At 37.1% G+C, this 16,723-nt stretch overlaps 1 protein-coding gene and 1 long non-coding RNA gene across 4 annotated transcripts in view; one reads left to right on the plus strand and one right to left on the minus strand.

Annotated features, from left to right (window-relative positions):
• STAG1 (STAG1 cohesin complex component) overlaps positions 1-16,723 on the minus strand; it is a 422,866-nt gene that overhangs the window by 121,572 nt on the left and 284,571 nt on the right. For all 3 annotated transcript variants that reach the window (XM_077752340.1, XM_077752338.1, XM_077752339.1), the window contains exon 10: positions 8,470-8,593. In XM_077752340.1, the coding sequence (XP_077608466.1) occupies positions 8,470-8,593 (124 nt within the window). The remainder of the gene's footprint in view (positions 1-8,469; positions 8,594-16,723) is intronic.
• LOC144221796 (uncharacterized) overlaps positions 12,056-16,723 on the plus strand; it is a 59,993-nt gene continuing 55,325 nt past the window's right edge. Inside the window, exon 1 of the long non-coding RNA XR_013332179.1 lies at positions 12,056-12,090. This is a non-coding gene — a long non-coding RNA (uncharacterized LOC144221796). The remainder of the gene's footprint in view (positions 12,091-16,723) is intronic.

Here is a 16,723-nt window from a genome sequence, read left to right on the forward strand (position 1 = left end):
TCAACAATAGCCAAAACATGGAAAGAGCCTAAGTGTCCATCAATGGACGAATGGATGAAGAAGATGTCGTTTATCTATATGATGGAATACTACATGGAAAAAGAAAGAATGAAATCTGGCCATGTGTAACAACATGGATGGACCTTGAGGGTGTTATGCTGAGCGAAATAAGTCAGGCAGAGCAGGACAAATATCATATGTTTGCACATATAGAAGGATTAGGAGGAACTTAACGGAGGACCATGGAGGAGAAGAAGGGGGGAATAGTGGGGGAGAGGGAGGGAGGAAAACCATGAGAGACTCTTGAATGGTGAGAACAAACTGAGGACTGATAGGTGTGGGGGGAAGGGGGTGATGGGCATGGAGGAGGGCATTTGTGGGGATGAGCACTGGGTGTTATATGGAAACCAACTTGACAATAAACTATTTGTATGAATAAATAAATAAATAAATAAAATACTATATGGAACTTTCGAAATAAAATAATGAAATCTTGCCATTTGCAACCACATGGATGAAACTAGAGCATATTATGCTAAGAGAAATAGAGAAAGACAAATATCATACGACTTCACTCATATGAGGACTTTAAGATACAAAACAGATGAACATAATGGAAGGGAAGCAAAAATAATACAAAATCAGGGAGGGGGACAAACATAAGAGACTCTTATATATAGATAACAGATGGTTGCTGGAGGGGTGGTTGGAGGTGAGATCGGCTAAATGGGTAAAGGGCTTAAGGAATCTACTCCTGAAATGACTGTTGCACCATGTGTTAACTAACTTGGATGTAAATTATAAAAAATAAATAAATTGTAGGAAAAAAAGGAGAGGATGTGTTTGTATGTGGCAAGTGGAAGAGAGTAGAGAGAAGGAAGTCTTTTTTATTTCTAACAGTTTTAGTGAGACATAACAGAAATACATGAAAAACTTCATGTTTGTTCGATGAATCTGGACATAGATGTACCTGCATGATATTATAATCAAGGCAATAAGATATCTGTCACTTGCAGAAGTTCCCTTGTATGTCTTTTCTTTTTTCTCTTATTTTTCATTTAGTAAGAAGAGAGGGAGTAATCTTGGAAGGGACTTGTTATGTGCCCTTGGAAAGGCAGTATTGTGCATGCCATCTTTAGACCCTCAACTTAGCTGCATAAGAATAGGCCTTGGGCCTGGAACACTGCCTTATGAAGAAATCCAGAGTTGTTAATAAAACACCATGAAATGGTGGAAACAAAAGGGTTAGTCAGTCCCACTGAAAAGATTTGCCAGTTCTGTAGTTGGGGTGGTAGTGTAGTAGGAGGACAAATGGGATATGGATTATCTCTCTTACAACAAGGATTAGCTGGTGCCAAAGGATGAGGGTGGAAATGTGAGGTAGGTCCTCAAAAGAGTAGGTAAACTATATTCTGACACTTCACTGCCTTCCTGCTCTCATGCCAACTACCAACTCACATGATGTCTTAGGGGTCACAACTGATCTCTGAGAGAAGTAAAGGGGTCCCATGTAGGAAATGTCTCCTGATCCAGGCTGCCTGTATGCCTCAAATAAGATGTGTTTTCACTTAGTGTGAAACCACTGATGGCGCTGCTGAAAACAAAACTGTTGAAATAGTCATTCTCTGAAAGTGAAGGACAGATGTAGATGGGAGCCAGAAGAGCCTTATGAAGCCTAGCTGGCGTGTATATATGATGAAGGGGGATAGTAGACTCAAATGTCTCAGTACAGTTAGGGATGGGGCCAAGGTCTCTGAGTGTGTACTTGGAACTAGAGGCCCTATGCCCCTGTCAGGACAGAATGAACAGGGGAGGTGTAATTCAGACTTCTATGGGGCCCCTTGGATACTGGTACCCCAATGACAATAATTTTAGGTCCTCATCGGGGTAGGAGTGGCTTTTGGTGGTTTTAAGGAGGGTGTAGTTACTCATAGTAGTAAATTCACATGTGTTTGTGGATGGTATTGTCTGGACCATTTTGTATGCTGATGATTGTAGTTGCCACCACTGAGTACATAACTAGGTTATTAACATTTTGGCTATGTGCAGTACTGAACGCCATCACCACCTCAAGGGGTATGCACCACAACAAGGACAGACTCAAGCATAAAGGGCCAGGTACATTCCTTGCCACCTAAAGAGTTGCTCAAAACACGCCATACTGTTCAACAAAAATACTGAATCCATGATGGGGAAAAGGACATTATTCTGTTAATTCAAGACTTAAGATAAGAAGAGGTATTGAGAGCCATTGTGTCATAATTTAATAGCCCCATCTGACCAGTTAGGAAGGCCTCCAGAGCATGGAGGCTGATAGATTATCATAGGTTAAATGAAGAAGTTCCAGCTTTGCCCTCTGATATCGTCATCATTACACAATATGGCAGTCCATATGGGAAGCTTGTACACCGTTATTGATCTTGCTAATGACTTTTACTCGGTCCCTTTGTATGATGAGGATCAGGACCAATTTGTATTCACACAAAACAGCCTACATACACTTTTTACTATACTTCCTGCTATATGCCATTATTGACTAGGGCTTGATCTTCAATAAGCCCAAGTCCTCACTGACATTTTAGTTATCCATTATATTAATAACATTCTAATAGTGGGACTAACAGAAAAACATGAGGCTACAATGCTGTACTTAGTCACTGATGAAATGATTACTGCCAATATGACTATAAAACTAGATGGAAGTCCAGTGCCTGGTATAGCAGGTACAGTTATTAGGGGCCACTTGGGTAGGAGACCAAAGAACTATCCCAGAGACAAACAAAAAATACAGGCCCTGGCAGCACCCATTAATAAAAAGGAAGCTCAACAGCTAGTGGGCCTCTTTGATTAATTAAAGAGCATATGTCTCACCAGGGTGCTTTCTTGGCTCCTTAATTGAATGACCCACAAGGCAGCCAATTTTATTTATTTTGAGAGAAAAAGAGAGATCACGCGCACCTGTGCGTGCGCACACAAACGAATAGGGGAGAGGCAGAGGGAGAGAGAGACAGAATCTCAAGCAGGCTCTACCACCCATACAGAGTCTGATACTGGGCTCCATTTCTTGACCATGAGATCATGACCTGAACTGAAATCAAGAGTCAGACACAGCCCGCTGAGCCACCCAGTGGCTTAAAACACCAATTTAAATGAAGTCCTTTGCAGCAGCAGTCCTTGGAAGCTATTCAAAAAGCAATGGCCCAGACACAGTTTTTGGGACCTTTGAAACTTGCTAGACTGATGGAACTGCAGGTTTCCACCACCATACTGATTGGTCTGTGGCAGCAGGAAATTGCCATTGGGATGCCCTGGCCTTTTGGACTCTGGATCTGCAAAATTCCAAAAGCTACCATCCAATACATCTCTTTTTAATGACATTTCCTTGCTTGCTACTGGGCACTAAAAGAGATGGATCATCTTACATTCCGAGTGCCACATACAAACACTACAAATTGAACTGTCCATTTTCACTTGGGTGACTACCAAGCCTACAAATAATTTAGAAAAGCTCACACCGAAGTTCAATCGTAAAATAGAAATGGTACACCCAAGATGAGGCCTGGACAGAATCCCAAGGGACTAGCAGGCTCCATAAGTAAACAGCCAGCTTACCAGAAAGTCACAAAGAACTTATAGGGGATGCTTTGACCTCTCCTAGAACTACCTAGGGCACAAGATAAAAAAATGTGCCTGCTGACTGTAAGCTATGGTTTACTGACTGCATAGCAGATAGGGTCTGCTGGGTTACAATTGCCACCTGGCCAAGGTAAAGTTTTTAATGCCTCACTGACCATTTTGGGAACTGCAAAAAGGGCTGGAAAGGACACACTTTGCTAACATACCAGAGAGGGGTACACAGTTCCCTCCTGGGAAGAAAAACTAACCACTGGTTTCATTCAATTATCCAAATTCTAATACTGGGTATAGGTATATAACCCTTAAAATAATGGTATACAACATGTCCTTAACCATGGCAGAAATAGTGAATGCTACTGTGTAGGCCATATAAGATCAACAAGACTCACTGAACTCACTAGCCAGTGTGGTGACAGCCCTCAATCATGAATCATCTGTGTGCATTCATCAAAAATTCAACTTAAAACTGAGATGGTGAACAGTCACACTCAAATGGGATGGTTATTATCTGTACATTCATAGTCCCCTCAGACTTAGTTTTTAACCTCTTTACTTGGCCTAATCCACGTACTTGGCATTTCTAGTTGAATACCATCCTCCAGGGAAGCCTGATTATCCTTCTGGGTCTGGCTCTCTTAATCACCCTGGTAAAGTGCTATCTCCAAATGACAGGGAAGCTTTATGAGCAATCCATATCCATATAGGTTATTCAGTGACCCTACTGGACCTAACTCCGTCTTCAGGTTTGGAGACGGCAATAGTCCTACATGATATGATATGCTTTACCTGCCACTTCAGTGACCAAGCAGGGGTGAGGTATGGACTACTGGGAAAGGCAGTCCTCTGCATCCAGTCTTTGGACCCCTACTTGGCTACATAAGAATGGGCGGTGGGTCTGGAACATTTCCTTACCAAGAGATGAGTCTTTGCAACCTGTGCTGGGGTAACTGCCTTATGTGGGAATATCTTTCCTATTTCAGACTCATTGTGGGTCCTCATGTTCTGCTTAACATGTGAGTCATAGGGCACCTAGCCAAACTCACTACTAAATCTATCTCCTGAGCGGAGAGAACATGGTTCTTAGTTTGGTGGCATAAGAGAGGTACATGTACATACAGGGCAACTGCCCTGTGTTGACTGCTGGTTGGACCTGCTGGCCTTGGAGGACCAATGCCCACTAATGAAGTCAATACTGCTCTGTCCCCTCTTATGTGAGTAAAATATCACTCCATCCAGTGCCTGACCGTGTTGTTTTCTTCTCAGCAAAACTGGTATCAAAATGCAGTGGGCATAAGTGTTTGAATTTCCACCCTGGTGATCACAGGCATCAAGAAGCATTTTGCTTGACATATAAAGAGGTAAAAAGGCTTTTGGTGAACTTAAAAGAAATAGGCTATGGGATAAGTCAATACAGAGAAGAGGAAATGGGGTGGACTAAAAGAGATCCCATCCAAGCAATACAGAGATTCTGATATGAGGAATCAAGCATATACAAGAAAGAAGAATTTTATAGAAAGCTAAAAGCAAAAAAATAAATAAATAAATAAAAATAAAGAGCAATACTGAACAACTGTACAGGAAAGATAAAGGTAATGTAGTGTCATGAACATAAATGTAAAGAGACTTGGATATTTAGTCTAGAACACAGAGATTACCACAGCTGTATTTAAATTAGACCTATTCTGTGTCCCCATCAAGGAAAGAACTAAAAAAGCAATGGGTAGAGAATTTAGAAATAAGTTTTGGTCAATAGAAAGACAAACTGAATCTCTAATAAATAACTCCCTCAGAGACTGCTTGTCTTTCTACTGGTCAAAACTTATATAATAAAAATGTACATAAATTGGCAGTATTAAAAAGAAAGTTTGTCTTATTGAGGAATGTGGACTGATATTCTGAAATCAAGACATAGGAGTATCAAATCTTTATGCTGTACATCTTAAACTAATACAATGTTATGTCAACTATATCTCAATAAAACACAAAATGGAATTTATAATTAAAATGCAATCTTAAAAAAAAGACAGGAATTTTAATCAGCTCATTTGAAAAGGCACAGGACGAGTCTGAAGGCAGAGGCCATAGCCTACAGAAAAAGCACTTTCAAAGAAAACAAGGGTGCCTGGGTGGCTCAACTGGCTAAGCATCTGACTCTTGATTTCTAAAGGCAAAGGTCATGATCTTGCAGTCTGTGAGTTAGAAGCCTGCACCAGACTCTGTGCTGCCAGTGTGAAACCTACTTGGGACTTTCTCTCTCCCCCTCCCCTGCTTGTGTGCTCAAGCTCTCTCTTAAAAACAAATACATACATTAAAAAAAATTTTTTTTAGGGGCGCCTGGGTGGCTCAGTCGGTTAAGCATCTGACTTTGGCTCAGGTCATGATCTCATGGTTCGTGGGTTTGAGCCCCATGTTGGGCTCTGTGCTGACAGCTAGCTCAGGGCCTGGAGCCTGTTTCAGATTCTGTGTCTCCCCCTCTCTCTGACCCTCCCCTGCTCATGCTGTCTCTCTCTGTCTCTCTCTCTCAGAGATAAAGCATTAAAAATTTTCTAAAATTTTTTTAAAAAGGGGAGAAAGCATAGCCCTGAGATGGAAAAAAGTGTAAGATTTCAGTGACATTAGGGTAACAAAAAGGAAAGCTTGGAAGGGTTCACTCACTACTTACATTCTTTTCTAAAAGAGTAATTGGAAATGATAAAAGAGGTTTATAAAAACATTCTATTGAAAACAGTATCCTTATACAAGAGATCTGTATGATGAAAACTATAGAAAACTTATGAAGGAAATTGAAGAGGACACAAAGAAATGGAAAAACATTCCATGCTCATGGATAGGAAGAATAAATATAGTTAAGATGTCATTACTACCTANCAACAACATACAAATCTCCCCCACCTCTTCCTTTATCTGGACAGAAAACTTCTATAAACATGGTTTTGGGATTTATTTTAAAATAATGGTGGTTTGAGTTCTGCTAAGCCCCAACAAATAGGTTTTTCTCAGAATGTGCAGTCCTACAGAAGTTCTGTTAAAACTGGCAATTTTAGGGGCGCCTGGGTGGCTCAGTTGATCGTCCGACTTCGGCTCAGGTCATGGTCTCACGGTTCGTGGGTTCGAGCCCCGCATTGGGCTCTGTGCTGACAGCTCAGAGCCTGGAGCCTGTTTCGGATTCTGTGCCTCCCTCTCTCTCTGATCCTCCCCTGCTCATGCTGTCTCCATCTCTCTCTCAAAAATAAGTAAAATATTAAAAAAAAAAACTGGCAATTTTACTGTTATTCAAATTTAGTAGGATACTCTATATTAGGGAGATAGGAGGAGGTAGGAGAAGAAGGACAACAGGTATGGTAGTGGTGGGAAATAAAAATACAAGACTTCAAATTCAGTCTTACTAAAAAGTTTGTCTTGGATTTAGCCACGTGTGTATGCTTGTGAAGACACACTGTACAATTCTACTTTCTCTCACAATGCATAAAATTTAATTGGATAAACCTGAGATGAGGCTTAGCTGTGAAAGTCCCAAATTCCACATGAGGATTAGAAGAGAACATAGGATCAAACATGGGATTTATTCATGTAGAGAAAAGGATTTTGAATTGCTAGCGAAGATAAATATTCAGGACTAAATTCACTGTGTACTAACTGGGTATTCAAATAAGGCAGGGGATAAAAACTTATTATCATCAATTAAAAATTAGTAATTGTGGGGTTGAACAACCAACTTGTGATGATCTCCCTACATTCTGAACTATTTCTTATAACAAAAATGGCCTGTAAAATTCGCCTTGGCTGTTTTATTATAATATATGTAATCTTGTGGTTTTCAAATTATCTTTGGTAATATTTAACACGCTTTTATTTAAAAAGTAAATGCCCGGGGCGCCCGGGTGGCTTAGTCGGTTAAGCGTCCGACTTTCGTCCAGGTCATGATCTCGCGGTTCGTGGGTTTGAGCCCTGCGTCGGGCTCTGTGCTGACTGCCAGCTCAGAGCCTGGAGCCTGTTTCAGTCTGTGACTCCCTCTCTCTCTGACCCTCCCCTGCTCACGCTGTCTCTCTCTCTCTCCTAGAAATAAATAAAACATTAAAAAATAAATAAATAAATAAAAAGTAAATGCCCTACAGGCTAGTAATGGTAATATATAGAAAATAAGTCTTAGAATATTACCAAAATTGTCTTAAAAGTCTAAGAATATAATTGCATTTAAAAATTTAAGATAAACAGTCATAAGATTTCTCTATTTGTGAATATCTGGCCATTAAAGTTATAGAATATCAGGTCATTCAATATAAAAATTCCAATAATTTGTCACTCCTCCCCTTGGTTATTTTGAGGATTGCTTATTCAATATTCAGTAATGTGGGATTCCTTTTAAAATGAGAGCCTTTTCTACGGACACAAAAGTAAAAACAGGTTTTTAGATCAAATATTCTAAAATCCAACAAATCTATTCAACTCTAATAAAATACTGTCGTATGACTTTAACAAATTCAAAACAAAAAGGTGTTTTGTTGTTGTATATTAAGAGAAACAAGGAATCTCTTTTGATTCCAAGCTAGAAAAAGATTATAATTAGCTTCTTGGTATTGTATATTCTCTTAAAATTTTAGATGTACTAGGTTGTCAACTTGGTTTACGATGGTATAACTTAAGACAGAATATCCACATGGTCCAAGGTCTCAAGTTTTATCATGGCCATCAAGTGAACAATTATTTAGGCGTATCATCTTAAATTTCCATATTATTACAATTCTTAAAAACTCAACTAATGCCATCTTAATTCCTAACATTCTAGTACTCAGACAAGCATATCTTCTATCAAAGTCTGAAACAATAACTTACCCTATCATGAAGAGTCCAGCCAACATATTTTAGGTAACTGTCATTTAGGAAGGCATCACTATACATTTTCATCCATACTCCAATTTCTTCAATACAAATGGCTCTAATCTCAGCAATAGCATCACTAGCGGAGAAGAAAACAGATAAACATCAAATTAATAGCCATAGCTAGAATGTACCTCATACTCACTTTCAGCAAGTAATAAATATTAACATTATTCCTAATACTGTATTTATATCTGCACTCTCAAAAATCCTCCAGTTTTAGTATATTCTGTTTTTTAGATGTCTTCTATAAAATAAAATTTGCCAATACCAAACTGAATAAAAAATGCTTCTGGAAGTCATCTAATTTTGATTCTATTTTCATTGGACTAGAAAACTTGGAGCATTCTGAAAGCCTCACAACTATTATGGAGTCAAGAAACCTGTTAAGTCTAAGAAAACCAGCATACTATCATCTTAATACAGGGTAATATAGAACTCAAAAATTGCTTCTCTAAATAATTGTGAATCTTTCTAAGCTACATACATCTACTGAATTAAGAGAAAATAAGTATGAACAAAACACAAATTAGTATCTATAAGGGAAAATTATAAAAGCTTGTATAATTTGAAAATGTACAACAGTTTACAAAACCAAAACCCTGAAGTAATTTCCCAAATAATTCACATTTAGTCACAATGGGAACAATCTTGGTAACTAAACTGTGAAGTGTACCAAAAGTCAGGTTTCTGGCACCATGCCCAGGTGGCTTTTCATCTCACTTTAAACATCTAAACATTTAAACACTCCTGGGTTGATTTTCCTACTCTAAAATGTGAACCACAAACAAATACAATTTTAATATTTTTACCTTATCTTTTAACAAGTTATTAGCTATAGCTTTAAAAAATCATTAAATATAGTAAGATAAATCTTAACTTTCTTTTGTAGTATGATCTTTAAGGTTTCTCATTTACCATATATAAGTAAGTTAAAATTTTAGGTAACTTTTAATTCTCCAATTTATAAACAGCAATCATCTGTCAATTAATTGTTAATCTAGCAATAATTTAGCTAGAATTTTAATGTTTATTCAGGAGCTTTTCTTAGTATCTCTTTTGTGACAGAAGAGAATTCCTAAAACAGAATTCTGGTATTTAGATTTCTGCTTTAATAAATCTCAGTTCTTTCTAAGTCCCTGTCATTGTTCAAGAATGAAAATGTGAGAAATTTCCTCTTTCAAAGCCATACTACTGAATCACAATCTTTAGTCTTCTAATATATTTTTAATGTGTTTTTCTTATGGAGAGATTCTACTGCACAGGCTAATGGTACAGACTCTCGAGCAAGACACACTAAGTTCAAGTCCTAACTCCACTACTTACTAGCTATGTAGTTTTAGGCAAGTTACTTCCCTCTTTCTTAGATTTTATCATTTTTAAGATAACTGTAAAAACTGTACATAGCTTAGAGCTCAGAGTTACTGTGAGAATGAAATCACTTAATAAGAACTATGTCTGGCACCTTCTAAACCTTCCATAAATGTTCCCTTCTATATCTTTATGCTTTAACTTCATATATATAGTTTTACATATTTTAAAAATTTACATAAATAGCATGTTATAGGTATCCTCTCCAAAAATGTTCAGTTTTCCTTTCTGTATATGGAGAAATTATTATGAGTCATTTATGATTTTCTCATTGGCAGACATTTGTTTACAGGTTTTTGCTTTTATTGACAATGAATACCATAAACATTCTTGTCTATGCTTCCTTGTGCACATGTACGAAAGTTTACATAGGGTAGTATTTTTAAAGAGTGTATAACTACCTATTAGCACTTTATGAAATAAATTTATTTAGTGAACAAAAACAAAGGGTTTAGAAAATACTAGAAAGTGTCACATGTGGTAAAGCAAGTAAATATTTTTTTAACTACTGTGTATCTGATGTTACGATATGGTAATCTAAATCTATGACACTGTTTTTATAGCTAGAAGTGAAATTTCTGGAAAAGGAGTAATATACATCTTTTGTATTATTAGATATTAACAATTTTTTCCATAAACTACTGTTTCATATCCTTGCCCAACTTTCCACCTCTGTGAACTATAAGTTCATACACTTTGTCTTCCACTGGGTTGACCAAATAAAAACAAACGATAACAGCAAAAATAAAACAGCCATTGCAAAATATTCAAATCATATCACTTTACTTTCCCAAAGATCTGTTACACTTATTCTCACTGTATTACCCTTGCAAAAATCAGTCCTAACCACCCTTCCCCCCTCAAACCTACAAAGTTAAAAAACAGGTTAACTTTTTTTTATTACACAATATTAGGAAAGCAGCATGAGGACAAAATGTATGGGTATGGTGTGCTAATGAAAAACTACAAAGACTATGGGCTCCTAGGTAGCTCAGTTGGTTGAGCATCAGACCCTTAATAGTCCAACTTTTTCTTAAATTTTTTTTTAACATTTATTCATTTTTGAGAGAAAGACAGAGCATGAGCAGGCAGAGAGAGAGGGAGGCACAGAATCTAAAGCAGGCTCCAGGATCTGAGCTGTCAGCACAGAGCCCGACACGGGGCTCAAACTCATGGACTGAGAGATCATGACCTGAGCCGAACTCAGACGTTCAACTGACTGAGCCACCCAGGTGCCCCTTGATAGTCCAACTCTTGATACTGGCTCAGGTCGTGGTCTCATTGTCATGGGATCAAAGTCCTGTGTCAGGCTCCCTTAGTATGGCTCTGCACAGAGCTAAGCAGAGCCTGCCTGGGACTTTCTCTCTTTCTCTTTCCCTCCCTCCCTCAAAATAAATAAATTAAAAAGAAAAAAACCCAAAAACTACAGAGACTACTAAGTATGGTAACTGCATATATACACAGTTCAATCATTCTTCCATTCACTACCACTGGTATTACCAATAACAGTACTATTAGTATTAAGATCCCAAATGTCTAATTCCCAAGGCTAGAGATGATAACGGCTTACCTTTCGGAAGAGAAATCTTGTTTAGAGTCTTTTTATAACCATCTTTATGTCTAAGTCTAATTTCTAATGACTATTAGTCTTACCATTTTCCTAAAAGTTTATGTTTTTGGAAACAGATCCTTTCTGCATGCACTCCCAACATTTTAATATAACTCGTCTTCTTGGAATCCTAATCCTTGTCTATTTCAGATGTCACTCTGACCTCTCCCACCTTAACTTAAGCATTTTTAATATCTGGGGTGCCTAGGTGGCTCAGTCAATGGAGCATCCGACTTCAGTTCAGGTCATGATCTCATGGTTCGAGCCCCGTGTCAGGTTCTGTGCTGACAGCTCAAGAGCCCGGAGCCTGTTTCAGATTCTGTGTCTTTCTCTCCTTCTGTCCCTCCCCTGACTTCACTCTATCTCTGTCTCTCAAAAATGAATAAACATTAAAAAAGATTTTGTAAATGTCCTTTGTGGGTTTATTTAGTAATTTGTTTCTAACAAATACAGTATGGTAGAAATGATGGATTTTGATACATGGTTAGGTCACAAAAGAGACTGTAACTTCTGCTTTGTGACTTCTCCCTCTCAGACCACGCTCTCTGAGCCATGTCCTGAGGATATACTAGCTGCCCTACAGAGAACTCCATATGGTGAGTAACTGGGGTCGTCTGCCACCAGCCATGTAAGTAAGCAATATTAGAAGCAAATACTCCAATTGCAGTCAAGCTTTCAAACGCCTGCAATCTCAGCCAAAGTCTTGACTACAATCTGATGAGAGAACTTAAGCCAAAACCATCCACACAGATTGCTCCCAAATTCCTAACCTACAGAAATTAAGAGATAATAACTGTTTGTTGTTTTACATTGCCAAGTTTTGGGGTAGTTTGTTACATGACAAAATATATTATTACTTTCTACTATTATCAAAGGCCCATACCAATAACCAATCTTCTACTCTGGTCAATGAATGAGGTCTTTCTTAGTCCAAATAGCTAAACTGCATCAGTATCTACATGTCTGTGGTCATCTCTATGCTTACAATGCCTTCATTTTACTCTAATAACAATACTAAGTATTCTTTCAAGCTCCTGTAATGTTAGTTGTGTCATATCCTCTTATTACCAAATACAGCTTTCTTGCCCTACATGAACTAACATTTGAGTAGATGAAGTGAACGATAAAAATACAGTATGTTTTTAAATTAATATTAATTAATATTCATTCCATTAATCCCAGATTTTCATTTTAAAATTCTTTTTAATACGTTAATCTCTATTTGCAACACCCTCAATCCATTTAGAAAAGTAATGTTTAGGGGTGCCTGGTTGGCTTAGTCGGTTAGGTGTCTGACTTCAGTTCAGGTCATGATCCCCTGGCTAATGGGCTTGAGGCTCACATTGGGCTCTGTGCTGACAGCTCAGAGCCTGGAGTCTGCTTCAGATTCTGTGTCTCCCTCTTTCTCTCTGCCCCTACCCCATTTATGCTCTCTCTTTCTCTCTCAAAAGTAAACATTAAAATTTAAAAAAAAAAAAAAAAAAAGAAAGAAAGAAAGTAATGTTTATATGAAGATGTTTGGGAGTTTCCAAAGCAAAGATTAAAGAAGTAAAAAAGTACAATGAGGGGAAGGTGTAAAGACAATCAGGACATTTAATTAATTTTCTTAATTCTGGTATTACAGCTCTGAAATGAACAACTAAACTTGAAGTCAAGATACACTTTACTTTTGAACTCAAAAAGAAAAACAAAACCTAGAAAATAACAATTCTGTGGTATTGGATCCTTTGTTATAACTATTTCACAGTGCCAAAAAAAAAGATTTATGTTCATTTCTATGAAAAACTTATCTAATTTACTGATCCTCAGAGTTACTGTGCTTTTATGAGAGATGTGACTCTTTAATATCTGTACTTTAAAGTTTTCATTTTGAATTGCTTTCTTGGTAGATGGAATCCAAATTATTTTCTGCTTACAACAAAATGAAATTTAAAACCAGTGAATTTAATGAAATGTTTCTTGTACTACTCTTACAGATGCTTTCCCAGTAAGGAAGTAGACTAAATTAAAATGACTGCAATATAAATTTTGGAGAATAACTCTTGGCTAATACAGGCTTTATGACACTTACAATTATCTCTCATGTACAAGGAATCTCACGAGCGCTCCAGAGTGAGAAATAATTACAAATTCCAAGAAGGCTGGTATCTAAATTGTAGCACAAAATGAATTCATGTCTCAAACAATTTTGTCTCTAATATTTGGCTAAAAAAATTATATTTTCCAAAATAGAACTCAGAGAATTAAATAAAAATAGCCCAAGGGAGAAAGGAACAGCTGAAGAATTACTTAAAAGTCATACTGTATCCTTTATTAGACTGAGAACAAGAACTTAATAAAGACCTTAACTTACAGAAAGATGATTAAAATAAATTATCTAAGTAAATGATAAATGTTACTAAAGGGCAGTACAGGGAGCACAGAAGCACACAAAAATGTTAGAAGGGTGAAGACAGGTTAAAGGAAGGATTCTGTGAAGCAGTAATGTTTAAAAGCAGACCTGAAGAGCTACAACTCTCTGGTAGTTAAATCCAAAGTTTTCACTTAATTATTTCAAGATGATCAGAGCTATTTAAAACACATTAGAAATAAAACAGTTTTATAAATTGGAAGTATTTTTCATCTCTTTTTTATTTCATTATCCATTAGTGAAGAGTGACAAAATGAAAGGCACAGCATTGCTGAGAGTTTCATATAGAGCAGGTGATATGGCTATCTGCTACCTGCATCACTCAGTATATTACTATTAACAGAAGTTTAAGGCATAAGATTAAAAGTTGAATGTAAAGAATAGATTAACTTTTAAGAACAATAATCTTAATTTATATTCACATTTTAACTATCAACCTGACACACAGGGTAGGTAAAAAATGAAATATTATGGGGTGTGGGTGGCTCAGGAGGTTAGGTATCTGACTTGGGCTCAGGTCATGATCCTGTGGTTCATCGGTTTGAGCCCTGCATGGACCCTGTGCTGACAGCTCAGAACCTGGAGCCTGCTTCCAATTGTATGTGTCCCTCTCTCTCTGCCTCTCCCCAACTCGCACGCGCTCATTCTCTCTAAAAAAATAAACAAACATTAGAAAGAAATGTAAAAAGATATTAGGAAGACAACTAAAATTTTAAACAGATGGCAATTTGCTCATAATAAATCATAACACAGTATTTTGTAAGAACAGCTCTGAAAACCGTATTATAACATGTTTCACTATAGTATAAAAAGGGGAAAGAGACCTAGAAAACAGAAGACATCCATTTTGTCCTTTCAAATTGTTGCAATCCTTCTTCGTAACTTCCTCTTCCAGGAGTTTGTTCTTATGGTGTATTAACTCTCCCATCACTGAAATAAGAGTCTTCTTTTTTGTTTGCTTTTAAGACTTTCTCATAATCTTTCATGTTATGCACTTTGACTATGGTATGATCAAAAGTGAAATATTTTTCTTAACCTACTCAACATTCATTAAGTCTTTCCAATCTGATGATTCTATTTTAACTGATTTTATAAAATTTCACTTATCTCAATACAACTGCTTTCCAATACTTCTCTCTTCTTTTGGAAACCTAGGTAAAGGACTTATGAAGCCTCTCAAACAATCCCTGATGTATTAGAAATGTTATTCTGTATCTCCTTTGCTGCAGTTAATTCCTCAGTATTATATTCTAATTCACTAATTATCGTTTCAACAGTCTAGAGTATATCTTGTTCACTATCTATATCATGAGTATATTTTTCATATCGAACATTTTATACTGTGTTTTTTAAACATTTTTAAAAAATTTTTATTTATTCCTGAGAGAGAGAGAGAGAGACAGTGTGAACAGGGGAGGGTCAGAGAGAGAGGGAGACACAGAATCTGAAGCAGGCTCCAGGCCCTGAGCTAGCTGTCAGCACAAAGCCCAAGGTGGGGCTCTAATCCACGAACTGTGAGATCATGACCTAAGCTGAAGTCGGATGTTTAACCGACTGAGCCATCCAGGTGCCCCTATATTGTGTTTTTATACTTATTTGTTCTTATTATATGCCATTTATTTGTTGAAGGAAATGGGTCATTTTGGTCTGCATAATTTATTACATTCTGAACTAGAATGATACCATGAAGACAGAGTAGTATAAAATCCTCTTCTATTTTCCATTATCTCCTATAAACTAGTAGTTAGATCTAGCAGCATATAGATTAATATTCAATGTTTTTTTGACATTAAGGTAGCAGGTGAGACTCAAAGCATTAAAGTGCCATCACTGCCAAGCACCTTCTATTCCTAGTACATACATGCGGTAACATTACCCCTTAATAAATTAGATTAAGCAGTATTTCTGGAAAAATCAATGATTGGTATCACTACTGATAACTTTGGAAAGCAGGTCACATTCTCAACTGTTTGTAATTCTGTTTTGCACAGATGAAATTTTCATGTATCAAAAGTAAGCTGTGACAGGTGAATACTAGTTTATTAAAAAAACAATAAAGTAACAGAAAATCAAAGAATTGTTTCTATGAGAATGACTGGTTGAAGCTTTGGTGAGACTCAATAAGGGTGAACCTCTAAAATAAAAACTACATAATGTTAGCCTTGAAGACAAAGGTAAAATAATAAAAAGTAATATGGATTCTGTATTCAAGATTGCATGGCTGAGTAATGATGGAAAGGATTTATATACCTACTTGAAAAAACAAAAAAACCACATAAAACATATAAAATAATGATTTTTAGATGTTGGCTATCAGGCAGAGCAGGACAGTAATCTTTGATAGAGGGTAATAAATAGGTAATTCAGAATGCACCAGATTGGTGTCTGTCAGGTAGCAGTATTTGGCAGAGGAACTTAGGCAGAGCCTGGATATATCCCTGAGTTGAGGATAAAGAGTTGGGACTCTAGAGGCCAAAATGGCATGATTTTTACAAAGCACAGTACCAGAGGAGAGATGGACATACAGAGTATACTCTGAAGATCTGCACAAAGACCATATTACCTCATCAGATGAGTACTAAAGAGCACACACACACGAACAAACCACCCAAGGCCGGGAAAAGAATGGGAAGAGGAGACAGCCCATTCAGGGCTTCCAGTATTTTGTATTCCAATGAGGGAGAGCAGAAAAACCTTGTATTTCACAGGGCTAGAGTTCAGAGTAGAGTTCAGTTCAGAAAATGCCATTATCTTAGTATTGGGAGGAAATTAGTCTTAGACAAAATACTGCTCTGGCCCATTTAACAAATCTTAAAAAT

Source organism: Crocuta crocuta, unplaced genomic scaffold (assembly GCF_008692635.1).
Source record: "Crocuta crocuta isolate KB4526 unplaced genomic scaffold, BGI_CrCroc_1.0 scaffold580, whole genome shotgun sequence".
In the NCBI taxonomy this organism is placed as follows: domain Eukaryota; kingdom Metazoa; phylum Chordata; class Mammalia; order Carnivora; family Hyaenidae; genus Crocuta; species Crocuta crocuta.